The sequence below is a fragment of the Panthera uncia genome, chromosome F1 (genome assembly GCF_023721935.1).
Source record: "Panthera uncia isolate 11264 chromosome F1, Puncia_PCG_1.0, whole genome shotgun sequence".
In the NCBI taxonomy this organism is placed as follows: Eukaryota; Metazoa; Chordata; class Mammalia; order Carnivora; family Felidae; genus Panthera; species Panthera uncia.
The window spans coordinates 38,929,202-38,955,641 of record NC_064813.1 but is presented as its reverse complement, the minus strand read 5'-3'; the positions used below and the strand labels follow the sequence as shown (position 1 = coordinate 38,955,641).

Genomic DNA, 26,440 nt, shown 5'->3' with positions numbered 1-26,440 from the left:
GAGCTGAGGTGTAGGGAGGTTAAGTGACCTTTCCAAGGTCACAGGCAAACGTGAGGTGGAGCCAGGATTCAAAACCAGATTTGTCTCCCGTCTCCCTGTGGCTTCTCCTTGCAATTGCACGGAAACAAAACCTCACACTGCCTAATGCCTTCCAATTTCCTTAATGTCGATTTACTCCTCATAAAGATCCTTGGGTAGCCAGGATGTGTATGGTCTATCTCCAGGGTACAGAGAAAGAACTGCCCTTCAGAGACGTTAAACAAAGACTTGCCCAAACGCACTCAGCAAGCTGATGGAAGAGGGTTGGAATATCAATTGTCCGTTCCTATCCCAGTTAAGGGTGCATCTCAAAATGAGCTTTCCAGGCAGACATTATTTAATTGGAATTTTTAAAAATTTTTTTTAACGTTTATTTATTTTTGAGACAGAGAGAGACAGAGCATGAATGGGGGAGGGTCACAGAGAGAGGGAGACACAGAATCTGAAACAGGCTCCAAGCTGTCAGCACAGAGCCCGACGCGTGGCTTGAACACACGGACCGTGAGATCATGACCTGAGCCGAAGTCGGACGCCTAACCGACCAAGCCACCCAGGCGCCCCTTAATTGGAATTTTTATTGATCAGTAGTAGATTAACATGCAATCCTAAGAAGTGATACAGTTCCCTTGCACACTTTGCCCAGTTCCCCTCAATGGTATATTTGCACATCTATGGTACAGGTCACAACTAGGATATGGGCATTTGCTAGAAGCCATAATCTGACGCAGATTTCCCCGGCTCTACTCGGACCAGGTGTGTGTGGGTGTGTGTGTGTGTGTGTGTGTGAAATTCGGTATGGCTTTAATCTGTGTCGGTTCATGTGTTCATCACCACACTCCAGACACTAAAATGTTCTAAAACCACAAAAATCCTGTGCACCTTTTTAAAAATTGTTAAGTCACCTCTACACCCAATGTGGGGCTTGAACTCATGATCCCAAGGTAAGAGTCACATGCTCCTCCAACTGAGCCAGCCAGGTGCCCCTCCTGTGTGCCTTGGGTCAGCACGCCCACCTGTCCTCCCCTTCCACCCCCTACAACCACCGATCTGTTCTCCATTTCTGTAACTTTGCCATTTCAAGAACGTCATATAAATGATATCATATCGCTTGGCCTTTTCCCCCTCGGTGAGAGTAATTCCCTAGAGATTCATCCAAGGTGTCCTGGGTATCATGCCTTGTTCCTTTCCATCACCAAGAAGTACTCCACGCTATGGATGTGCCACAGTCCATGTACCCACTCTCCCAGGGGAACGTTCTGCAGTGATGAGCAAACTACAGGGGGATGCGTTGCACAGCTTTGCTGCCCTGAATGCTTGGCAAGGTCGTGGGCAGGAAAGGTTGAGCAACTATAGAAACATTGTTTTGAGAGTTACAATGATTTGCACCAGAGCAGGGAAGTTCCAAACAGTTTATCTGTTGCAGAACAATGAGTGAAATGGACATCGTCAGTTGCCCTTGAGGTGAATGGGTGAAATGGACATTGGACCGGTTGCCCTTGAGGTGATGTGGGATTGTTATCCCCCCTTGACAGAAGGAGAAGCAGGCTCCTGGCTGCAGGTCACAGGCTGATGAGGGGCAGGGCTAGCATCACCTCCCCATGTCTCAGGCAGTAGCCTGAGGCTAAGCTCTTCTCAGAGCTGAGGAGGGCTCGGATTCCCCTTCTGCCCATACTGACATTTTTCTCTTTCCGGAGGGAGAGCGGAGACCATGTCTGACGTGGAAGAGGTGGGGGAAGAGTATGAGGAGTGAGTATCTGGAGCATCCTGTCTGGGGTGCTGACCCCTCCCTACCCTGCCCTACCCCCCCCCCCCACCCCTCCCCATGAGCCACCTGGGATAGGGAGGGGAGTGGCTGTGCCGGTTCTGGGGAAGTGCTCTGCTGCGGACCCTGGGTTGGCCACAGGCTGGGAGACTTCTGGAAATAGAGATGCTCGGGTCTCAGGGTCAGCTGGGGGTCCTGTCTGGCTCAGAGACTAGGAGGCAGAGGAGCTTCGAAGCTGTGTCTCCTGAAAACAGATCCAGAGCCGTTCAGTGACTGTCTCGAGGCTGCAGAGCTGCTCATGCCCCGTGAAACCCAAATCAGAGCTCACTGTTAGCACTTCATCTTGGAACCATACTCCTCCTGGAGTGCCCCGCCCACCGCCCTGCCTCGGAAACCCTGGGGGTGGGACACTGGCAGCCGGTCTCACAATGATCTCCTGGGAGTGGTGCTCACCAGGGAGCCTGCAGAGGCATCAGGATGCAGAATGCCTGCCCTCAAAGTGTGTGCTCTCCTGTGGATGTTAAGATGTTACATGTTGGAAACAATTAGCCAAGAGGGGTTACCTGGGTAGGATTTGGATAGGAAGGGCAAGGGTGGGGGAAGGGCATTCTAGGGGATAGCTTGGCAACGCTCAGAGCAGGGAGAGAGTGGTAAGCGGGCAGACGCTGGAGAGAGCAAGCTGGCCCAGGCAGAGGTTTGCTGGGGACAGTGGTGGGTAACCCTGGAGGAGAAGGCTGAGTCAGGTTAGGGGGTGCCTTTATAGGTGGGCAGAGGGGGGGTGAGCCTCATTAGGCAATGAGGGAAATAAAGAGCGGAGTCATCTTCGGGAAAAGGCCAGTGTGTGCGTGTGGTGTGTGTGAGATGTGCTATTGACAACGTGTCCTTCTGCCCGGCAGGGAGCAGGAAGGTAAGCACACGCCTGTGTACTCATGTGGATGGAGGGCAGCGTGGTTGGAAACTGACCCGCCTCTTGTCTCCTCTCTTATGGCCGTGGTCTTCTCTCCTGAGCAGAAGAAGCCGCAGAAGGTATGGAGCTCGGGCAGAGGGAGGGCCGGGAAGGGGAGATCCCAGGAATCCAATATTCTGGGGGCCCTGGGAAAACAGCTTGTCTGTGCCCGCCCCTCACTCCCAGCTGAGCAAAGACCCTTCAGCAGCCATGGCCCCTGGATGGGAATCGTTCCAACCTCGGTTGCTCAGGTCTCAGGCAAAAGGTTTAAACCTGTCTCCTTTGTCATTTGGTTCAAACAGAATCACCCTTTTTTCCAATTAATTACGTGTGATTTTTTTTTCTCTATTTGTTTTACCATGAAAAGTTTTAAATGCATGTAACAGTAGCAAAATAGAATAACGCCCTCCCCTCCCTCACCATGCACCCATCACCCGGCTTCAGCAGTCCTCAGCTATGGCCAATCTTTTTTCACCTATGCTTCATCTCCCCTCAGTTATTTTTATAAAAGTTTGTTTTATTTTATTATTATTATTTTTTTAATGTTTATTTTTGAGAGGGAGAGAGAGAGAGAGAGAGAGAGAGAGACAGAGCGTGAGTCGGGGAGGGGCAGAGAGACAGGGAGACACCGAATCCGAAGCAGACTCCAGGCTCAGAGATGTCAGCACAGAGCCTGACACGGGGCTCGAACTCATGAACCATGAGATCATGACCTGAGCCGAAATCAAAAGTCAATTAACCGCTTAACCCAGGGAGCCGCGTGCAGGCGCCCTTCCCCTCAGTTATTTTAGAGCAGACATCACAAATCATCCCCAGACATCATATATTTCATGCTTAAATAGTTCAGTAGGTACTTAAGCCCTAAAAGATAAGCGCTACTTAAAAAGAGAAGACGTAACCATTGCACCATTATCACACCTAAATGCATTCAATTTAATAATATTTCAGAATGAGAGTATAAAACTGTTCAGTTATCTGAAACATTTTATTTAAACAAGAAGACATCATTACACCTTGGAAAGTCCCTTCTGACCCATAGACCCGTTCCTACTCTGATCTGTTCTCACATTTCTCCTCAACTTTGTGCCTCATATCTCACGCGAGAACACCCTAACCTTTCTCCCTTCCTGAGTGCTTGACACACCGACGTGATTACGAGGCCTCACTCCAGTCCCCACCCAGGCCCCAAGTGGCCCAGAGGAGCCCTCAGACCCCTCAGGCTTCTGCAGGCCTGGCAGCTTGCATCCTGCCCCTTAGAGGCTCAGCAAATTCTCACAACTCTCATTTAAGGCTGCTCCAGGGTGCCTGGCCAAAGAGTAGACACATGAGAAACTCACAGGGGAAACCGAGAGGGGCCATGGGCGTTGCTTTGGTTTTCCAGGAACACCAGATACTTTAGAAGCTATTTGAACTATGTTGTGAATTTAAAAAATCTAGCTGGCTCCACTTTTCTGCTGCGTGACCCGCATAAACTCTCGATGTGGTAGGTTTTCCTTCGCTTTGGAGGCTTGGCCAGCTTGTGAATTTTAGGGGGCGATATTTGAGATACAGACCTTTGGATCTGGGGCTCATCTGCCTGCTACACACAGTGGGATTTGGCTGTGAATTAGCAAAACGGTTCTGCACTGTGATGGTGGACTGAGCTCCATGTATCACCTTGCTCGAAGGGACTCTACCCGCCTCCCTCATAGCTAAGTCCCTGGCTATACATGACCAAGAAAGAGCAAGGTCTACATGGATGACCACTCAGCCTGCAGAATGGACGATGCCCTGTCTCTTCTTCCAGTAGAGAAAGGGTGCACTCTGCTGTGAGCTGTTTCTTTGGGCAGGTGTTTGCATACCATGGGCTGGTCTGTTTCCTCAGTGTGATAATGCTGTGCCTTCCTTAGATGGGGCTGCTTCCTTGAAAGACACCAACAAAACTGCCCTGTGCCAGGCTCTCCACTGGGGCTCTCAGAACTGTGAGTCCTGGAAATTGGAGATGTTTTGTGGGATACCTGAGGGGCTCATTCAGGGTAGGAACACGGGAGAAGTTTGACAGCCGGGAATTGTTCCCACTCTCTGCTCTTCGGGGCCTCTGTCCTCGTGTCTAGAGAGGGAGGAGATGGCCCGATACCGTCATTTACTGAGTGCTTCCCACTGCCAGGCAGCTGGTGGGTGCTCTATGCCTGCTAGATCATGGCGGAGACCTGAGGATCATTCTTTCCATTATACTGACAAGGCGCCTGGGAAGCGATTTGCCTCAGTTGCTAGAAGTAGTGATTCAGGACTTGGAACCGGAGCTTAATTCCAAAGCCCATGCCCAGAACCGTGCGCTGTCTCCCTGCTCCTGTCCCCGTCCTTCGGCTCCCAGACTAACCTGTCTTGCTTCTCCCCTTTGCCGCGGCCACTCCCTGACCCTCAGAAGAGGAGGACTGGAGAGAGGACGAAGACGGTAGTACAGCTTTTACTTTCCTGTGCTTTCTGCTCCCTGCTGTCCTGAGCCTGGCTGCCGTGGACGGGCCCTGTTCTGTGGCAGAGCGGGGTGGGCCGGGCGGGGGGGAGGGACAGGTGTGGAGTGGGTCAGTCACCTCCTCTCAGCCTCACAAGGGCCAGGCCGCTGCTTCTTTCCTCTGGTTTCTGATCTTTCTCCTGGGCTGGGCGGTGGGAAGAACCCAGGCTGGCTTGTCCCCTGGCCTGCTCCGAATGTGGCCACAGAAGGCGACCAATGTCTGGAATGAGTGGCCTTTCTCTGCCCCCGCTGCTGATGCTGGGCCCTCCCTCTGAAGTGGACAGGACCCAGGCAGGGTGGCCAGGGTGTGAGGGACCTGGCGACAGAGCGATCTGAAGAGCAGCTGGGGGAACTGGAAATAGCCAGGGCAGAAAGGACATGACGTCAGCCTTCAAATGTGCACTGCTGTGGGGTGGGGGTGGGGGGCCGGGACTTGTTTCCAGCCCCTAGGGGTGGGACTAGGGCAAGGGAGACAGACTTGGGCTGAAGTTGAGAAAGAACTTTCTAATAGTGATGTCTCAAGATGTAGTGAGGAGGCCGGGGAGCGCCTCATTGAGCGTGTTGCATGGGCACGGGGTATTCTACAGAGAATTGACACATTAGATGGGGTTGGGACAGGGGTTAACAAGATGGCCTGAAGAGGACCCCACACCTGATCATACTCTTGCTGGCCAGCCTTCTATTCTTGCCCCTTCTGGAAGGATCTTCTTTGAGGTAAGGCTCCTGTGGGGATCAAAGAAGAGGCATCCCCGGGCCCAGACTAGGAAAAGAAGACAGAGAACAGAGTGACTGGGGGCCAACATTTCTTTCGTGATGGCCTCTCTCTGTCCCTTCCTGAGGCTTTCTCCTCTCCCTCTGCCAGGAGGCCACCACTTGTCAGCCCATCGGCCAGTGAACATGACCAGATGCCTCCTACGGGCAGAGCCATGAGCCTGGCGTCATCCTGTCTGATCTGTCTACTCCAAGTGCCTGACTTGGGTGGGGTCCATATCCTGCCAAGCAAAGGGATGAAAATAGAAGAATCCTACCAACTCTCTGGGCAGTACAAATGTCTACACAGTGGGCACCTCATCTACCCTCCCACTGTCTTGCTGTTTGGGTTTCTTTGGGATACAGATGAAGGGTCCCTAGAGTTACCGAGTCGAGGACAGGAGCTTCCCCAACACCTCATCTTAAGCAGGATACATCCTGTGGTGTCAGATCACTGGGTGGAACATTGGGGGTGGAAAGTTGGGGAACAGGGTGGAGTTGTATTGCCAGGGAGGCTGTTGGGCAAAGGTGCTGAGTGAGGCAGAAATAGCTAGCCACCAGACCTTCCCACCCCCAGCAATGAGTGTTTCTGGGCCTGCAAGCCCTTCTCTGCTGGTACCAACAGCACCCCCCACCCCGCACCCTAACACGCTCCTACCCCAGACTTCTGGCCCTCCCAGTGGCCTTCACATACAGAACAGGTCTCCATGCTCAGAAAGGCCTGCTTGCAATTCCCAAACTCCCAGAGAGACAGGTCTAGAACAAAAGCACTCTCCACAAGCTTGATCATGCCCTTCTGTCATGGTTTACCAGGGTCTGTTGTCACTACTGAACTTTGCTAGAATATGGCAAAGGCAGCCATAGGCAGTATATAAATGAGTGGATGTGGCTGTGTTCCAATAAAACTTTATTTACAGAGGCAGTCTGGGGGCCAGATTTGGCCCTTGGGTCATAGTTTGCCAACTTCTGGTTTAAACCAAGAACGGAGCAGCCCCTTGTCATTCATATTGGTGACTCCAACATTCCTCTGGATCCTGGATGTTGCTGACCTCCATCCCCACCCCTCTCTGATCTGGGTTCTGCCTGCTAGCCTAAGTAAGGCCTGGGTGTTCACTGTTTCTGGCTCACTTCTCCAGAGCAGGAAGAGGCAGCAGAAGAAGAGGCTGAAGGTGAGGCTGAGACTGAGGAGACCAATGTAGAAGGTAAGGCCCTGTCTGGGGTGAGGGGGGGCTTGCTCATGGTGTTGGGGGCGGGGTGGCAGGAGCCCCCAGAGGCACTCCTATGACCGTGAGAAATCCACCTGGAACCTGCTTTCCAACCTATGCAATAGTACATCCTGCCTGGGCTGGGATTCAGCCCCCAGTTGTTCGATCAATGAACCTTGACTGTGAGCTCCTTTCGTGTCAGGCAGAGCCTTGGGCCCCGGGGCATGTGTGCCAATAGACATCCCCTGAGCCCAGGAGCCAGCAGGGTGCACTTTGGTTAGAACCTGTCTGTGGGGGAGACTCTGGAAGGGGGGACTTGGGTCTAGAACAAGGATCTTTGCTAATTTCTCACATTCTGTTTAGGAGACGGACAAGAAGAGGAGGCTAAAGAAACTGAAGGTGAGGACTGTTGGACATCAAGAGAGAGGTACTGGGTCATCGAGGGAGCCCCTCCAAGCAGCTTTAGGGGAGACTGACCACAGGGCTCCCTCCAGGGAGGTGGGCGAGGAGGGGTTCAGGGGAGGAGAGGACAGAGGTGATGACCATGCAGGTTTGGGGTCTTGGCCTTCAAACCTCTGTCCCCCTCATTCCAGAGAAGCTGTCTGGGTGGTGCCCTGTGGGAGAGGGGACCAGTGTCCAGTCCCCAATCTGGACAGGGCCCCAGAAGTCGCCTACACATACAAGGCTCCTGGAGCTCAGGCAAAACCACTCATAAGGTGTGGTGTCTATAGGATGAAATCCCAAGATGTAGATGGCCCATGTGGGGGTGTCACTGCAGTGGTCATTGTCATGTTGCAGCCTTTACCAAGGGTGCATTGGCTCTGGAAGGGAGGGGCAGCCAGCTGGGTCTTGAAATCATGCCCCCTGGCATGGTCCCCTGGAGGCCAGGAAGTCCAGGGAGCAACCAAGTAGGCCGGGAGGGGACTCACGGGCCAGGATATCCCGGGGACAGTGCCCAGAACCGGTGAATGAGAGAAGGCTTTGGAGTTTCACTCTGGGAGGGTGTTCTTCCTGTCAGGACCCAGCTGTCCCCTGAGATGACCCCCTGGGAGCCACTATGGGAGAAGGAGTGTGGGGTCTGTGGCTCTGCTGCTTTAATTCTTCGCGATGCTCCTGGAACCGGGGATCCCCAGGGCTGGAAGGAACTCATTGTGCAAATGGAGAAACAGAGGCGCATGGGTGCCCAGCTTATCAGGGGCAGAGCTGGGACCAGATCTGGGGCCTTCTGACCCTGTGGCTGTGTGCTTCTCTCCTCCCCAGATGGCCCAGTGGAGGAGTCCAAACCAAAGCCCAGGTGAGCGGGACACACTTGTGGTGAAGCCCTGGGAGGAGAAGGCCAGTGAGGAAGGACAGGAGTGCAGTGTGATACAGTGGGCATGGGCCGGGGGGTGCAGCAGGCACCTGTATGGTTGTACAGGTTGTGTACTGCACAAGAGTCGGCCCAAGGGAGAGGGGGGGCTGCAATCCACCTCACGCTCCATTACCAATTGCGTACCCCGGCATGGAAAGCACTGTGTTCACCCAGAGGTGAAGGGGTGGACTAGTTGTGGCCCTGGATGGATAGCCTCTCCTGTCTCACGGCACGGCTGAAGTGGGACCTGAAGGAAGAGGGACGGAAATCTGGGGGAGCCAAGCAGTGACAGCGTGCCAGCCTGGCTGGCTTCAAAGTGTCACAAAGGGGCGGGGCAGGACGGCCTGGTGCCGCAAAATGAAACCACCTGGAAGCCGCCGGGGTGGGTGTCAGGTGGAGAGGGGGCCAGGGAGGCTCTCCCTTTCGGTGACGCCAAACCTGTCGCAGATGCTGCCTCAGCACAGTCGCAGGCTGCTCCCCAAGTTGGGACCCCCCCCCCCAACACCAGTCCCAGAGACAATCCCAGCCCCGTTCATTTGTCCCGCACCTTTCCCTTTCCCGGCCACTTGTACGGATGGCAGTATCTCATTTCGGCCCCTCACTGAGGGCAAACGGGGAAACTGAGGAGCCCACTGGACCTGGTGTCACAAAGCAAGTATGTGTTGGGGCGGGGACCAAACCCCAGGATGCCAGGGGTTCACGGGCCAGCCGTGGGAATTTGGAGTCGGACTCACGCGCCATAGCTTCTGTGACGTCCCCGTTGCGTGGTCCGGAGCGAGTCATTCCCTGAGCCTCCGTTTTCTTCAGTGAGATTGGGGGGGTCTCTGCGTCAGGGGTGTATCAGGGGGATAAAACGAGAGGGCGCACGTGAAAGGGCTGCGGTGTGCCCACGTGCCGAGAGGTGCTGTCGTTGGTGGGGAGCTGTCATTGTTGCCGCCCGGCCGAGTGTCTGCAGGAAGGAGAAGGGCCCCTCCTGTGCTGGCCACCCAGAGCCCCTTGGGTCCGGGATGGGGTTGACATTCACGGATTCCCTCCTCTTCTCTCCAACAGGCCATTCATGCCCAACCTGGTGCCACCCAAGATCCCCGATGGGGAGAGAGTAGACTTTGATGTGAGTGTGCCTGCGGGGGGAACGGGCCTGGGCTGGGAGAGAGAGGCCGTGTGAGCTGGGGGGCCGGCAGGCGGAGGGCGCAGGCAGGATGGTGCCTGGCACAGGCCCGGCAGGGCCTCATCCTGGGTTCGGGCCACGGTGGCCCCTTCCCCGGCCAGGCCCCCGCCCTGCCCGTCCCTCCTGCATCGCGGAGGGTGGCATCTACCCAACCACTTCTTCCCTGGACCCATGGGCCTGGCAGCCTCTGAGCCCGGCTGTGCCTTCACAGGATATCCACCGGAAGCGCATGGAGAAGGATCTGAATGAGCTACAGACGCTGATCGAGGCTCACTTTGAGAACAGGAAGAAAGAGGAAGAGGAGCTCATTTCCCTCAAAGACAGGATTGTGCGTGTCCAGCCTCCCGTGGCAATGCCCCCAGAGACCCCGCTCCGTCCACCCTCTTTGTTAGGCCCCACCTCCTCTGGACCGCCTTGGCGGGGGGGGGCCCTTACTCTGCTGCACATGGGCTCTCCATCAGGATCCCAGCGGCCAGGAGCCACTCTTGAGGCCCTGCACTGTGGTTTCTTGGGTCCCTGCCTTCCGTCCCCACCGGACCGGACCATTCTTGGCAGCCAGAGCTGCTGATGGTCTCCGGGTGCCCCAGGCCTTAGCTGGGGGGCGACGAGTCAAATCCCTGTTGTCCCACCTCTGCCCCCCACTCCCTCCCACTGGGAGCTCCCCTCACGAATGCAGGGAAGATGAGTGTGGCCTCTACAGTCCCAAATCATAACCAGGGGGGGTTATTTTGACTCGTTTGTTTTTCGCTCCACCAGACTCGCTGCTGCGTTTGTGGCACCGCTGTGCGGCCCTGGCTGGCAGCTGAGGGTCTGGCCATCTGTCCGCGAACACAAGAGCAGCTGCTGGGGCTTGGGCCGGGGCGGGGCCAGGGGCACAGCACTCGTGGGAGACAGGAAAAGTCCGCCTGACATTTTTCAAATCGTTGAGGACAACCCCACGATGAGTAATGCTCCTCGTGGGGCATCCGCACACGCCTGCTGTGGGCTATCTTTATTCAGCCAGGGCATTCTGAGCTGGTGCACCTGTCGAGGCGCTCTGTGTCCAGGGAACTGGCAGAGTAGAAGCCCTTGGAGGAAGGGTACTCACTGCCCTGAGCTCCCGAGGGGAAAATCCCCTGTGCGTTTTCTTGCCACCTCTTTCCCTGGTTGGTCCCTGCACCTTTGGGGACACCTCCTCCATATGCACGCACTGGGCAGGCTGTGCCCCTCTCCCCATAGGAGAAGCGACGGGCTGAGCGGGCCGAGCAGCAGCGCATCCGGAATGAGCGGGAGAAGGAACGTCAGGCTCGCCTGGCAGTGAGTGACCCCTAGTCCACGGCCCACAGAAGCCCCCAGCGGGCCCCCAGCTCCTTCCAGGCCCCCAGGCCCCTCCCTAGTCATTCACATTGATTCAGTCAACGAGCCCCTGGTGAGTGCTGGGCACTGTTTGGAATCTCATAATAAGCAGTAACTGAGACCGAAATGTCTGGGTTTTCATGAACTTAATATTTTACAAGACTCTCTGTCCAGCAGTTCCACTTCTGGGTATTTACCAGAAGAAGACGCAAACACTGATTCAAAAAGGCATCTGCGCTCCATTCACTGTGGCATTGTTTACAGGAGCTAAGACACGGAGGCAACATGTGTCTGCCGATGAAGGAAGGCATAAAAATATGTGTGTGTGCATGCTCATGCACACACAGCGCCCCCCCCCCCGCACTGGAATATTAGCCATAAAAAAGGAAGGGAATCTTGCCATTTGTGAAAACACGGATGGACCTGGAGAGAGCATTATGCTAAGTGAAACAATTCAGAGAAAGAAAAATACTGTCTAGTTTCACTTATATGTGGAATCTGAAACACAGCCAAACCAAAGCAAAACCAAAACGTCAAGCTCATAGATGCAGAGAACAGATTGGTGGTTGCCAGAGGTGGCGGGGGGGGGGGGGGGGGGAGGGGGCCAAAAGGTACAAACTTCCATTATAAGGCAGCGAAGTCCTCTTCTGCCGCGTCCCTTCCCTGGTGCAGGCTCCCTGGGAACAGGGGGTCCCTTGGCCCTTTTCCTCTGCTGCTGCTGGAGGTTCTTCCAGAACAGCAGGCCTCCTGGGGTGGGGGTGGGGGGCTCCTTGCCTGAGGGGATGGTGAGATCATTCTTCACTCATTCATAAACAAAAAGTCTTCGCAGCTCCTGTGTGTCAGGCCCCGTGCTGGGGGGCCCCTCAGGAAGCTTCTTGCGTGATGGAGAGAAAAGTTCTACTCACATGACCCATAAAGACCCCAGACCTCAGCCCAGCCTCAGGGGTTCATACCCTCACCCCTGATTTTCTCTCTTACTCCCCGCTGAAAATCAGGAAGAGAGAGCCCGACGGGAGGAGGAGGAGAACAGGAGAAAGGCTGAGGACGAGGCCCGGAAGAAGAAGGCTTTGTCCAACATGATGCACTTTGGGGGTTACATCCAGAAGGTAGGTCGGGCAGCAGCAGTGGTCTTCAGGGAGTCCTGGTATATGGGGAGGAAGGGGGTGTCCAAAGACTTCAAGCTGGATCCCAGGAAGAAATTCCTACCTGTAAGTGAAAGGCCAAGGCCGCCTCCTGCCCATGCCCTGAGCTGGCGCTCTGCCTGCTGTGGCTTCCCCTAGGAGGGGCTTGCTGGAGGGGGGGCTGCAGGCAGCGGCCTCGAGTGTCAGCAGTGCCCCGGGAGCCCCCAAGTTTGATGGTATGTCTGGAAGAGCCTTGTGCCCAGAGTCAGAGCTCTGGTTGGAGACTCAGACCTGCCACTTACAGTTGTGTGGCCTCAGGCAACCTCAGAGCCTCAGTTTCCTCATCTGTAAAATGGGCTTAATATCGTCTGCCCTGCCTGCTCTGAGATCAGATGGGCTAACATGGCGAGCATCTGTGTATCCCGCAGATGTGAGATGGTTTATTCCTGCAAACCTCCTCCATTCCTCATTTTTGTGTCCCACTCCTGCTCGACACTCCATTCTCAAGGGAGAAGAGGAAATATGAAACTGATTTTCTCTGTGCAGTGGAGGGATCAGAACATTTTCTTAGATTTCCAGAGTCCCCCAGCTCAGAGCTAGCCCGGCCTGCCTGCCTCTGTCGCCACAGTGACCACACCAGCCAGACTTATGGCATGGCCCTGCTCTCAGAATAGTCCTAGTGAACAAGGTTGCCTGCAATGAGCGTCTGAATCACCTTCTCCTTCTCCCCCTTGTGTCTCTCTGCCTTTGCCGTGCCCTGCCCTCTCTCTCTATCTCTGCCCTGGTCTCGGTCTTTCTCTCTGGGTCTTTCTCTCATGGTGTCCTGGCTTTGCAGGCCCAGGTGGGTACCAAAACCTCTAACCCTTGTCCTCCTCATCGTTTTTGGGGGCTCGCTGGGAGGGGGATGCTGAGTGTGGAGAATGGGTTGGGCGGGAGGAGGGAGCCGGGAGAGAGATGGAAGAATTTGGAGAGGCAAAGAAATAATGGACTGAAGAGGTCCCCCTTGCCCCTGCCTCAGTTTCTCCGGGGGGGGGGGGGGAGGCGGGGAGGAAATCCAGGCAGCTGATAGCGTGAGTGTCTCAGGAAGAAGAGGATAAGAACCTGGTCCTTCTGCAGGCTTTGCCTTGCTCCCCATTGGGTTTTGGGAGGGTTAGGGGAAAGGAGGGGGTGTTCCCTAGTTAACTCCCCCTGCTTGTCACTCTCTCCAGACGGAGCGGAAAAGCGGGAAGAGGCAGACGGAGCGGGAAAAGAAGAAGAAGATTCTGGCCGAGAGGAGGAAGGTGCTGGCCATTGACCACCTGAATGAAGATCAGCTGAGGTGGGGACTGGTGGTGCTCAGCCGACTGCGTGCACCTGCGCCAGCACGGGGGTCGGGGCATAGGGCAACTCTCATCGTGCACCACCGGGGGGCGCTGTTGCCTCACATATTCCGCCCCCCGCCCCCGCCAAGACTGTTTTGGTGCCACTGGAGTTGGGTGTGAGCCAGTCAAGCCATCTTTGTGCTTTGCCAATAGAGAAAGAGAACTGAGCAGGCGTCTAGCCCCTCTGAGCTTCTTACCCACCTGCACCCAGGTGGCGGGAAGGGGGATTGAATGATGCCCTACCCGCGCCGCGCCACCCCCCACCCCACATCCGGTCCTAAGCACCAGGTGCTGCTGTCTCTGCCTCCTGCTGAGTCAGGTGGGCTGGGGGTCCCCTTAGCAGGCCTGGAGGTGGGAAGGAGGGCTGGTGCCCTTGGAGGCTGGGTCAGATCCGGGATGAAGGTAGATGAGGGCCATTCCTTATTGTTCCTATCCCGCCCTGCATCCCCACTCTGGCCCCTGCAGGGAGAAGGCCAAGGAACTATGGCAGAGCATCTATAACCTGGAGGCAGAGAAGTTCGACCTGCAGGAGAAGTTCAAGCAGCAGAAATATGAAGTGAGCCTGCTCACCGGCCCCTCCCCCATCCCACACTCCTGTTTTGGATTGGGTCCCACATGGTTGCTGTCCATCAGGCCCCTTTCCCCTATCCCTGTCACCTCCTACCCTTGCCAACTCACATACACCTGCCCTGGGGGTCTTGTCTCTGGCAGTGTTCAGCGTCCACCACTGGGCTGTTGCTTGCTGGAGAAGTCTGATGGTTCACTCGCTGGGGCTGAGCAAAGGCACGTTCCTGGCGTGCCAGCCCTGGAGGTCTCCCTCCCTTCTGTCCCCGAAGGCCTTGAGGCAGCAGCTCGGATGCCCTGGGTCAGGTGGGAGGACCAGGATGCACAAAGCCAGGCCTCTGGGTGGAGAGAGGGAGGCCTCGCCAGAGATGCAGCCACTTTCTCTCTCCCCATGTACCCTAGAGGCCCTGGTGTGGGCACAGCCGGCTGAGCCTCAAACTCACAGCTTTGAGGGGTCCCAGGTGCATGTACAGCGGCAAGAACTGGCTCAGTGAACGCCGGGCCCGCACACTTCCCCAGCGCGGCCTCTCTGCCTAGAGGAGTTCAGCTTCCCTTTCCGGGCCCACTTTGCTGCTTTTCTTTTGTGCGCGGGCCCCTCTTCTGAGCACAGCTCAGGCCCGGATGGCTACAGGGTCCCCTCCCACCCCCCCGTGCTGAGAGAGGCAATTTTGTGTGGTGGCACTGAGCGTGGACTTTGGAGCCACACTGCCTGGGTCCTATTTCTAGCCCTGCCCCTCACTAGCTGTGTGACCTTGGGCAAGTTACTCCCGCTTCCCTCTTTCCATTTCTCGTCTAAGTGACAAGGATAACCCCAGGACCTATTTCACAGGGTTATTGTGAGGCTTATAGAGATCATCGCAGTAATAAAAATAGTAGTAAAGTCTTCCGGGAATTGTTCTGAGCACTTGCCATGTGTTAAGTTATACCTCACAGTCATCCTGGGGGTTAATACTCGGGAAAGTGCTCATAGCAGAACAGAAAGTGGTGGGTACCCACTAAGTGCTCAGTAGGTATTAGCTGCTGTTACAGCCCCTATAGACCTGGGCCTTCCACTTTGCCTCTGGTTCCACATTTAACTCTGCACCTGGCCTACCGGGCTCAGATCTGGCCCAAGTACAGGGTGGTGAACTGCAGGCCTAGCACATGGGGGTGCTGTACCTCATGAACAACTGGGCAAGAGTGCCTGACAGGGGGCCTCAGGCCGGGCTGGGGCTGTTCAGAGGGCTTCCTGAGGCCCAGCCTGGCACCCGATTCTCAGAAAGCCTCCTTAGGCCTCTCGTCCTGAGCCCTCTGTGCCTCGGGGACCCCTCAGTGAGAGACCAGTGGGGCGGCCAGGAAGCCTCTCTCCTTGGCTTCTGCCTGTGGGACCTGGGCCCCTCCGGATGCCTGCCTGTTCTGACTTTCAGGGTATCGCTGCTCTGCTCCCCCTCCCCCCACCCTCTACCGCTGTGCTCAGCTGGCTTCCCCTTCACCCCCAGCCACCTGAGACCTGAGCCAAATCAGCTCCAAAGTCACTCTTTCTCACTTACAGATCAATGTTCTCCGAAACAGGATCAACGATAACCAGAAAGTGTAAGTTTCTAGGTCCTTCCTTTCTTTACCCGGCCCTGCCCCCTCCATCCGTGTGTCCCCGCCATCCCACTCCTCCTCTGAGGGCTCTGGCTCCCACCCCTTCCTCCTCCCCTTCAGGGCGCGGGCTCCTGCTTGGTCACTGCCCAGTGGGGGATTTGTACAGGGCCGGGAGGTCTCACTCCAGCCCGAGGCTGCTGCCCTGCTCTATCTCTGGAAGCGGCTCCGGGCTGCCTCTCTCCACCCTTAGCATCGCTCACCTCCACCCCCTCCCTGTGGAGGCCTGCTGCCCAGCCCTGTGTCCCCCTTCTGACTGGGCCCTGCTCCTTCTGCAGCTCCAAGACCCGCGGGAAGGCCAAAGTGACCGGGCGCTGGAAGTAGGGGCAGCAGTGTCCTTCACCAGAGATCCTCGCCGTGTCCCCGCCCTGCTTGCCCCCCAGCTTCTGGGCCCCCCCCCGCCCCCCGGGCACTGCAGGCCGACTCAAGTCTGGAAACCAGGAGCTGGCCCGGCTGGAAGCTGCTGTTGGTGCCTGTACCCCCACATGCCCACGCGTGCCAGTAATAAAAGCCAACACATATCGCATGGCTTTCCTGTCAGCTCCCTTTCAGAGGGAGGGAAACTGAGGCGAGAGCCTGTCTCACAGGGAGACCCTAGGGGACACGGCCCCTCATAACTGCCACACTGAAAGGAGCCGCCTCCCCCCTGCTTCCGGAGGGGAGAGGGCGGCTGGCCCTGGGGAATGTAGGGCCCTCTCAGGGCCTGGGCCTCACAGACAGCAGAAGGGCTTGTGGCGCGAGCTGCTCTGAGTCACCGCGAGGCACACTGGGGGAAAGCGCGGAGCCGGGGGACAACCTTCCCGTGTGTGTGAGTCACTCCTTGGGAACAATGGAAGCCTCTTTGGATGGGCCTGTTTTCTTTCTCTTCCTGGCCAGGGACTAGGAAGCAGGCGTCTGTCTGAGGGGCAGGGAGCCCTTGAGGAAGGAAAGAGGGCCGGTTTTGTCAGGTAGCTTTTCAGGCAGCGATGAGCCTCTGGGAGGCGTGGGCTGGTCTGGGCGCTTGGCTTGCTTCCTTCCTGTGCAAACCGGGGACCCCAGGGTCCCTGAATCGGAAAAGACAGCATGGCAGCCTTGAGCCCAGTTGGCAGAAGGGAAATGATGTGGGATGAGAGCCACCTGACTCAACAGCTCCCTGGGGCACCCCCTTGCCTGGGGCACCCCCACGCCTCTGCTTCGGCTGCTCTCTTTGCCTGGAAGGCCTTCCCCCAATTCTCCACATGTCATCCACCCAAGGGAGCCCAGCCCCACTGTCCCTGGGAAGGGTTCCCATACTTTCCAGGCAGAGTGATTCATTACTCCTTGCTCTGAGCACCTCGGACCCTGATGTAACTGCCACCGCAGTGACACCTCCCATACTACACCGTGTTCCCTGTGTGCCCGTAGCATCACACTCGGACTCTCAAGAAACAATCTAGACCCACTTATCCTGTGCCATATGCCAAGCACTGCGATAGATGCCAAGACGTAGAGATGAGAAGGATATGGTTCCTGGGCCAACAAGGACCTTAGTTAGCCTGGAGTCTTGGCCTCATTTCTTATTCATTCACTCACTCATCCATCCATGCATCCATCCATCCGTCCGTCCATCCATCCAATAAATGTCTCCTGAGAACCAGATATGTGCTAGGCACTGTGTTAGGCCTAGCCCAGTGGGAGAGAGGCCGCAAACAGAAGATTCCAGCTCAGTGTCACCGCAGGCAGGACAGTGGGTGCTGGGGAAGCCCAGACAAGAGCCACCCCACCTGGCATTGGTGAGCAGGAGGGCTTTCTGAAGGAGAGGGTTTCTACATGGAGTCTCAGCGGATGAGAAGAAAGTCAAGGACAGGGGCCAGGGATGGGAAGACAGAACAGCATATACAAAGCCCTAGAAGCAAGAGCTGGCTTAGTGTGTTTGAAGAGCCCCGGTTATCACAGAATCCAAGGTCTTCTGGTGGGGAACAAGAAGGACCTCTGTAAGTGCCCAAAGGGCAGGAGGCAGGGCCTTAGGCCCACAGAGGGCTCCCATCATCGTCTCTGGGAGATCCACTGTGGCTCCGCCCTCCCTGCTACCAGAGACAGGGGCACTGAATCTAGAACTGAAAGGCTAGAATTTTCCAACTGCCAAATCTCCATGCGGGCTCCACCTCCTATGTCTCAGCCTCTTCTTGAGCCACAAGGGGGAATGATGGTGCAGGCCTGGGTCCTGCTTCCTGCACCCCCCCTCTCCCAACGCGGTCCTCGTGATCATGCCTCTGACCTTGCAGGCGTGGTCTCTCCTTTAAAGGCCATGCACCGACAGGGACATCGAGGCGGCCTTGCCGTCTTACTCTGAGTCTCCCTGAGGTCAGGTTCCACTTATCCCTTTTGTCCTGAAGTCACCTGGTGTGTAGGGAAGACCCTGTGAGTGCCCTAGACGCTGTCCCCAGGCAGGGCGTACCATGCTCCGACTCTGTGGCACCTGGTCCAGGTCCCCATCGGTCACCTTAACAGCAACAGCGCAGGTTGATCCAGAGTGCTGCCTCTAAATGGGAGCCCTGAAGACACCTGGTGTGCACGGGGCCTGGAGTGTTCGTCCATAACCGAAGAGTCTGGGCAGGTGGCCCGGTTCTGTCCTGTTCACCAAGGAGAGAGCAAGCGAGTGCCAGGGTGCAGGGGCATACCTGGGTCATCAGCCCAAGGCAGGGGCGTGGGCTTCCAGCCTAGTCGTCCCGTGCTTTCCCCATGACACAGCTCGGGAACGGAGGGACCACGGACGTGTGCACAGAAGCACACTGTGATGGGCTCACGAGTGAGTGGGAAGGTGCGTCAGACAGGCACGCACACCTTGCCCTCGGTTTATTCATTACTTCTGTCACTCTTGTGCTTACTGGGCAGCGGAAGCCACGCCAAACACTGAGGGCACGAGTATGCCAGGAGCTGGCCTGGGCCTCCTGACCACTCAGGAGCTCGGTGAGGCTGCAGCAGGGTGGCCTGTGACCCCAGACACCCAGGTTCCCCCTGCGCCCACCGTCCCCTGCAACCCCCAGGCACTACCCTCTCCACGAGGGTCCCATCTCCCCCTGCTTTGGGCACACCGCTCACCTCACGGATCTCTCGCACCCTGTGTACACCCATAGGTCAGGGAAAATGACCTCTAAGCTCAGCTCAGCCCTCCTTCAGAGGGGTGGAGACCCTCCCTCCCCCCTGCCATCCTCCTATCACCAGATTTTCTGTCCAAACAAGCTCGTGTCATGTCATGCATTCACATGATAAACCCACTGTTGAGGAGGAAGAGCTAAGAGAGGAGGATGGACGCCCCAGGGGCCACTTGCTTTGGAATCCAGCTCTTCCTGCCGGAGACTCTGTGCTCTGAATCAAGATCCTCATTTTCTCCCATCAAATTCTGGCCCGGCCACTTCCCAGCTCTGCGATTTTGGGCCAGTGACTTCCCCTCTCTATGCCTGAGTTCCCTTCTGTTGAAAAACGGGGATTGTTAGGAAGGTTGAATGCGATCACGTGTGCAGTGCCTGTGTGAGTTAAGTGGGTAGTAAATGTCAGCCGTTGATACTGTTATTTTGGTTGTAACTCCTTACCAGCCCCTTTCGGAGGCTCAGGAAGCTGATTCACCAAGGCTGGGTCCTAGCCAGCTCCTCCCTTCTGTGGGGTTACAAGGAGCCCCTGCAAGCCCGTCTTCCCTCTGGGTTCCAGGGTCAGGCCTTCTCCCTGAGCAGATCACTGGGGGCCTGGGACGGCGAGAGCCTGCTGGTGCCGACTGTCCCTCCCAGGTCTGTGCCACTGCTGGATGGACGTGGCCAGCGTGCTCCCGGTGGATCCACCCCTGACGGTGCAGCCTGGTTTCTGGAAAAGGTGAGGCAGCACCCCTCCTGGAGTCGGGGGCTGCCTCTTGTCTGTGCTGGGCTCAAGGACAGGCCTCTCGGGGGAGGGGTGGTGGGCTCTTCAATGGGCCCGAGTTGGGGGCTGGGGGCTGGCCAGAAGCGCAGGCTAGACCAGGCTGGCATCCATGTCCCCACAGGATGGCTGTGGGTACTCATCCTTCTGGGCTGAAAAGTCCAACCCGCCCTGTTGGCCCTATGGGGAGGAAGATTGGGAACTGGGGGGAGAATGCTGTTGATTGGGGGTAAACTTACCCTTTCTCCTACATAACATCCCCTCGTGTGTTTCTCACCCTGTCCTACGTGCCAGGCACTGTGCTGGCTACGTGACACATATTCTCTTGGGCCAACCTACCCATCATCCACGGCCCTGAGGTCCCATCTTTATGTTCAGATGAGGAAGCAGCTTCGAAGCGTTGAGCAACATGCCAAGAGCCGTTCAGTTAGTAAGTGGCAAAGCTGGGATTTGAACCCAAGCTTATGGCTTCAGGGCCAAGGCTCTTCCCAGCACAAGGACACTGCAGGCTGAGGACCGTCTCAGATCTCCCAGAGGGCAGGGCCTGAGCCACAGCTGGGGCTTACCGTGAGCCAGCTGGAGGTGGGCCCAGGGGCCAGGGCACAGGGCATGAGTGCAGGGGTTCAGCACCCTCTGCCCTTGCCCCACCCCCCACCCCCCCGCAGCTGCTCATGGCAGCGTCTCTGTGCTGTGTCTGTCAGACTGCAAGTCGGGCTGTTCTGCCCCACGGGAAGCCCCGGGGCCTGATAGGAGGAGAGACGCCTTCTCCAACACTGGAGGGGGCTTTGCTCAGAGTTGGAAGAACACAGGCAGCCTCCTTCTCCCGGTGGGTGATTACCGCCCATGCCCTGTCCACAGGTGCTTAGGGGGACTTAGAAAGCACCTGTCATTGTTTTGCCAGTGGGTCACTTCTCAACCATGCCGAGAGAGTGGACAGAGGCCTGGCCTAAAAATATCAGCAGTGGGGCTGGTCCAGCTGCTGTCGGGGTGGCAGGGCTGATCCAGGGAACCCCGCAGCTCCCCCCACCTTAGTCTACGTGCAATCTTACGATGCAGCCAGATGGAACTAGCTGTTTTGTGACCCTCAAATATCCCACGTTCTCCCACCTCTGCAATGCTCTGTCTTACCACTAGAATGCCCTCGTTCCCTCTCTGCCTACCCGACTTTTCCCCACCCCTCAGGATCTGGCTCAAGTGGCTGTTTCTCCAAGAAGTCCTGAGCCCCCACGGTTTCCTTGGACAATGCCCCTCCCCCACCCCCAGGCTGCCTTGAGAACCCCACACTAAGGCCCATTCATCCTGGGCTTGTGATTCATAGAAACCAGGTCTGGGTACCCAGCCCCGCCCTCTCTCCCCAGCGGGAGCCTGTTCATCCCGGTTCTCAGCCCCCACCCCAACAGCTACAGGGATTTCAATTGCTCTCAACTGAAGACTCAGGAGAAAATGTTTCCACCTTGTGCAAAGCACCCAGCCCCCAGGGGGTAGCCCTGCCCCGTGGCCCTGCACTCAGCGCTGCGTTGGTCACACGGGCCACACCTTCAGCACACCCGAAGCAGTTTCCCCTGTAAAGTCAGGCCTGGGCGACGCAAATCTGAAAGAGGCGGTGGGGTTGGAGCTGCTCTTCAGGAACGTGGAGGGCGGGGCTGGAGAGGTGGTGAGATTCCCAGGCTGGCTCCAGGGCTGAGATTGTGCTGGACTTGCGGAAGGCGGGTCAGGGAGACCTGTTGAGCATGAGCTGCCTCACCCCTCCCTGGTCCCCACCCACCCCTGCCTTGCCAATTCTCCAAAGAAGCCAGCCACCTGGGGTGCAGGTTGGTGAGGATGAAGGAGTGGGGAGGTCACTTCGTGGCTGCTTGGGGGTAGGGACAAGCAGAGTTTTCCCCTCTGATCTTGACATGGAGACCCCTCTGACCCCACCTGTCTCACCTACTGGGGCCCAGGGGAGGTGGTGAATGGCGGACTCTACTGGGAGAGACTGGACATAATTTATAAGCTGGCTACATGATCATACTAATGAACGATATTAGCCTCCACATATTAGGCACCTACTGTGTGCCAGTCAACGTGCAATGTAATTTATGTGCACTCTGATTACAGTGATGTGCAAAGTAAGGATATAAATAGTTCCATTTTATATGTGAGGAAACTGAGGCTCAAAGAAGTTGGGTGACCCACCCAAGGTCATATGCCTCCCCCCCTCCCCCCCGGGCGCCCCTGCATGGTATACTTTCTACCAAATAAAATTGAATATCTGATGGAAACAAAGAAAAGCATATTTTAAAGAAATCACTTCTGTATTTTAGCTAAGGAATATTTGAACAATTCTGACTATATAATGCAAAGTATGTATGCATCAATCCTTATAAGAAAATTTGTGTGAAATACTGTTGAGATCTGTCTATTGTAGTTTTTTTGGTCACTGGCTCGGGCAGTCTGGGATGATGAGTGTACGATCATACCACTCTTCCACATTGCTCAGAAAAAATGACTTGCCAGTGAACACTGGCCTCATCCCAGTCAGTTTCACTGTTGATTTCCTCACCTCTCCCGGTCTAGACTGGGAGCTTCATGAGGCCTGGCTTGTTTTCCATAGATCCCTGTGCCCCTTCATACGGGTTGAATGAATGCAGGAGGAAATCATTCTCACTCAGCAGATTTTGCACAGGATTTGATCATTTGATGGTTAAATATTGACAGAAAGGGAAAAGACGGTAAAATAGTTACATTATCATTGCGTTGCCTTTTATAGTTGTCAAAGCACTGTGGATCAAAACAAAAACAACGGAACCTGGGAAAAAAGTCTGATCTTGAAAGGTTCAGACGTCTACCTCACTCAAGTGCTATCAATGTTAGCACTGACTGAGTCTGCTTGATAGGGTTCATTCATTCATTCGTTCAGTCATTCCATAAATCCAACACAAATTTATTGAGTACACATCCTGGCAGGCGCCCTCCTGGAACATGGTAAGTGGCAAACCAGATGGGCGTGGCCTGGGAGAGACCCTCCCGGATGGTTCTGTTAGTCCCCCTTCTGGGTCCTTCTGAGTTAACAGACAACGGGGCAGAAGAGCTGAAGCCTCGACACAGGGCGATGGTGTGACGCCTATGGGAACCCAATACGAATAGGCTCCTTCCCTTTCCTTGGCACCACCCCAGAGTGACAGGGATCCGTGTGGAAAGGGACGTGTGAGAGAGCACAGCCCAGCCCTGCTCCCCCACATCTGGTCTGTGCTGGGCAGGCAGGGGATGGGCGGGGATGGGGATGGGGATGCGAACTGGATGTGAGGTTGGGATTTGAAGTGGATGGGGAATGAAGGCTTAGTAACTACAAAGGGCTATTGAAAGAAACAAAAGTGGCTGTTAAGTTTTGGAATCTTTTTTTTTTAATTAAAAAAATTTTTTTAAATATTTATTTATTTTTGAGAGACAGAGTGAGACAAAGTGAGAGTGGGGGAGGGGCAGAGAGAGAGGGTGACACAGGATCGGAAGCAGGCTCCAGGCTCTGAGCTGTCAGCACAGAGCCCGACGCAGGGCTCGAACCCACAGACCGTGAGATCATGACCTGAGCCGAAGTCGGACACTCAACCAACTGAGCCACCCAGGCGCCCCAAGTTTTGGAATCTTTACTGGAACCCACCCTCCAGTGGAAAGGGACTTCCCTAGAGCACAGGTGGTAGCAGTTATTGAAAGAAAAATGATATTTCATAATCAAAAGTCCCTTCCTGTAGGTCTTTACTCGGCCTCTGCAGAGGGGCTATCCCTGGCCATTAGAGCAAACTTTGTTGCAACCTCCCTTCCACCCTGTGCTTCTGGCCCCTTTTCCCCTTATCTTGTTTTTGGTCTGTCTCTTTCCTGTAAGCTCTGGGAAGACCTGCAGTTTGTCTGTTTTTGGTTCACTGCTGAATCCTCACCGCCAAGGGTATGACTGGAATGTGGGGACACTCCATAACTGCTGAAAGAGTGAATGCATGACCATTTATCCCCAAGGAGTCAAGACTGACTCACAAAGGCCACGTAACATACACACGGTGTCCTAAAAAGGCCAGAGATAATCTCGCTGATTGGAAAGGTCAACAGAGAGATTTGGGGGCTCTGGGGCAGGGACATTTGGATATTTGACCCTGAAGAAATTGACACTCTGAAAAGTCACAGAAGTTTCAGCCGCTGGAGATGAAGAGTCCAGGACTGTAGCGCCCTGAATGAATGAGTGGGGAAACCACCAGTTGGAAAGGAGTGTTCCTGAGAAAGATCTTAGGCTGCCTTCCACGCCTGAGTGGTACCGGTGTCCTGGCCATCAACAACCCATTCTGCATCTTTCTTGGCCAGAGGGTGGGATGGGGGATGGTGGAGAGCAGGGAGAGGGAGGGAGAGGTCACAGGTGCCCTAGAACCTGTTGTCTTCTGGAAGGTGTGTAAAGGGCACAAACTCTGAAGCCAGACTCCCTGGATTGCATCCCCATTCTACCATGGACTCACTGAGTGACCCTGGCCAAGTCACTCTCTCAGTTTTTTTACCTGTAAAGTCGGGATGATATTGGCAACTGTCTCATTGGATTTTGGAGGATGAAACGGGCTTATATAAATATAAGAGCTCAGAATAGTGCTTATCACTTCGGCTTATCACAAGCCTGTGAGTGTTTGCTGTTGTCTCCGGGATATTGTGGAGACCGAAAGGCTCTCTTTTCCCCCAGTGCATCTCCCTGGTCTTTTCTGTCTCTGTGGTGTCCACTCCCCCTACTCCTTCCCCTCAGGTTCCCCGACTTTAGGTCCCTGGTCCGGAGGGTTAGGACAGGCCTTGGCCAACCCCTCTTTCCTGCCTTCTCCTTCCTTAAGCCGAGTCTGGGACCCACGGGGCATGGGAAGATGGGCCTGGCTGGGTGAGTCAGCCCATCCTGCCTCGCCTGCAGCCACCAGTGACAGGAGGCCAAGGGAAGGTGCTGATAACACTCCCATCTCCTGCCAGGACCTCAGAGGTCTCTTCTGTATAGTGGGGAGACACGCAACCCATGTGGTCACGCTCCTCTTCTGACAAATTATCATGCTCACCCTGTGGTCCCTAGGCCCTGCACCAGAATTATTGTCAACTCCACTTGTGTGGCCCCAGGGGTGGGGGATGGGGGGAACTCGCTAGCTGCTCAACCTTGGTGTCTACCCTCCAGCCCTGACGGTGCCTCTTGCCCCACACCGAACGTTAAAACCTGAGCCCCAGACTCCACTGGCTTCCTTTTCCCACCATCCTGTTCTGCTTTCAGCTTCTTCCCACTTTCTTAGTGCTCTTCAGCCCCAGCTCTGCTCTCTGGTAACTGTTCCCTTGAGTCTCTCCTCTCTTAGAGGGTCTACCCTTCCAGAAAGCCTTCCTGCACTAGGACCTTGCTACTTACTCAAAGTGTGGTTCACAGACCAGAAACAACAGCATCCACCAGAATTTCAGAATCTGCATTTTAACAGGATCCTTAGGGATCCGCATGCGCATTACTGTTTGAGAGTTGCTGAGCTAGGTGCCCTTCCAACCCCTGGAAATATGGAGACTCTGGGAATCTGGGTCAGCTGGTATCAGGCTGGTTGGAGACAGGAGAGAGCATTTCATTCTGTAAATGATGACACAGGCCCTGCTCTCCTCTTCCATCCTGAATCCTATTTTTCTTTAAAAAAAATTTTTTTTAATGATTATTTATTTTTGAGAGCCAGAGAGAGCCAGAGAATGAGCAGGGGAGGGGCAGAGAGGGAGACACAGAATCCGAAGCAGGTTCCAGGCTCTGAGCTGCCAGCACAGAGCCCGATGCGGGGCTTGAACCCGTGAACTGTGAGATCGTGACCTGAGCTGAAGCTGGACGCTTAACCCACTGAGCCACCCAGGCGCCCCTGAATCCTATTTTTCTCGTGATCTTCCCACCAGCCTCTCCACTGGCTGAAGGCCCGCCATGGCAGAGTTACCCCTGGCCCTTGGCCGGCTGACACAGAGGTCTCTCTCAGGCCATGTCCATCTGATTTGCCATTTACCACGCTCAAGACGGGCCTCTGTCTGGGACTCCAGAATCTCCCTTCCAAAGTGAGCTTCGTCAGTCTGGGGTGTCACTCAGACTGGCTGTCCGGAACACAGGTGTTCTGTCCAGAAGTGTTTCTTCCATGAAACAAGTTTGGGAGGGGCTTCGTGTCACCCCCACTTCCTCTCTTTGTCCTCTCTCTGCTGTGACACACATTAGCACATTGAAGCTTTGGGGAAATCTGTTTAGCTTCATGTAGCCCAGAGTTTCCGAAACTTAGACTTCTTTTGTCATTGAGCACCTACGAACATCCTGTGGGAAAGGAATCCCTTTGGGAAGTGCTAACCTAATTCCCTTCCACACACCTCCCCCCCCCCCCCCCCGACTGAAGTTTTAACGTGAGGCTCTCTGGTGCTAAGGAGTCCTTTGCCCCCATTTTCTGAGGTGAGAAACTGAGTCTGGTGGTCCCGTGGAGCTTCCTGCAGGGGGGTCGGGTGGGGCTCCTCTCTTAACGGCCCTCTGGGCAGTGGCCAAGTGGGTGTCACCTCACCCAGAGTCTATGCGGACAAGTTGTTCCCACCAGCTTTTGTTTTGAGTCTCAAATGTTAGTATTCTCCCCAGTCCACCAGCCTAGTCTGGAGCTGGTGTCCTGTCCCCGCCAGCAGGGAGAAGGCTGTTCCCACGGACCTGCCATTATAAAAGAAGGCGTGACTGCCACCTGAGGGAGAGAAGGGGCTGGAAGGGCTTTTGCAAATCCAGCAGCTGGCCTGGGCTTCTGCAAGAAAGCTCTACGCCTTGCCCACCTGGAGAATGTGTGACAGCAGCTGGAAGAGGTTTCCAGCCAAACCCTGGCCTGGGCTTTTGCTGACAC

At 55.5% G+C, this 26,440-nt stretch overlaps 1 protein-coding gene across 1 annotated transcript; it reads left to right on the top strand.

The window, feature by feature from the left end:
* The first annotated feature begins 1,737 nt into the window (after positions 1-1,737).
* Positions 1,738-16,243, top strand: TNNT2 (troponin T2, cardiac type). The gene is made up of 15 exons (XM_049634350.1): positions 1,738-1,785; positions 2,698-2,708; positions 2,813-2,827; positions 5,152-5,181; positions 7,125-7,190; positions 7,557-7,592; positions 8,454-8,487; positions 9,595-9,655; positions 9,924-10,040; positions 10,931-11,008; positions 12,043-12,153; positions 13,377-13,486; positions 13,995-14,085; positions 15,625-15,665; positions 15,998-16,243. The coding sequence occupies exons 1-15, from the start codon at positions 1,748-1,750 to the stop codon at positions 16,041-16,043; spliced, it is 885 nt and encodes a 294-aa protein (XP_049490307.1). The 5' UTR covers positions 1,738-1,747; the 3' UTR covers positions 16,044-16,243.
* Positions 16,244-26,440: the final 10,197 nt, after the last annotated feature.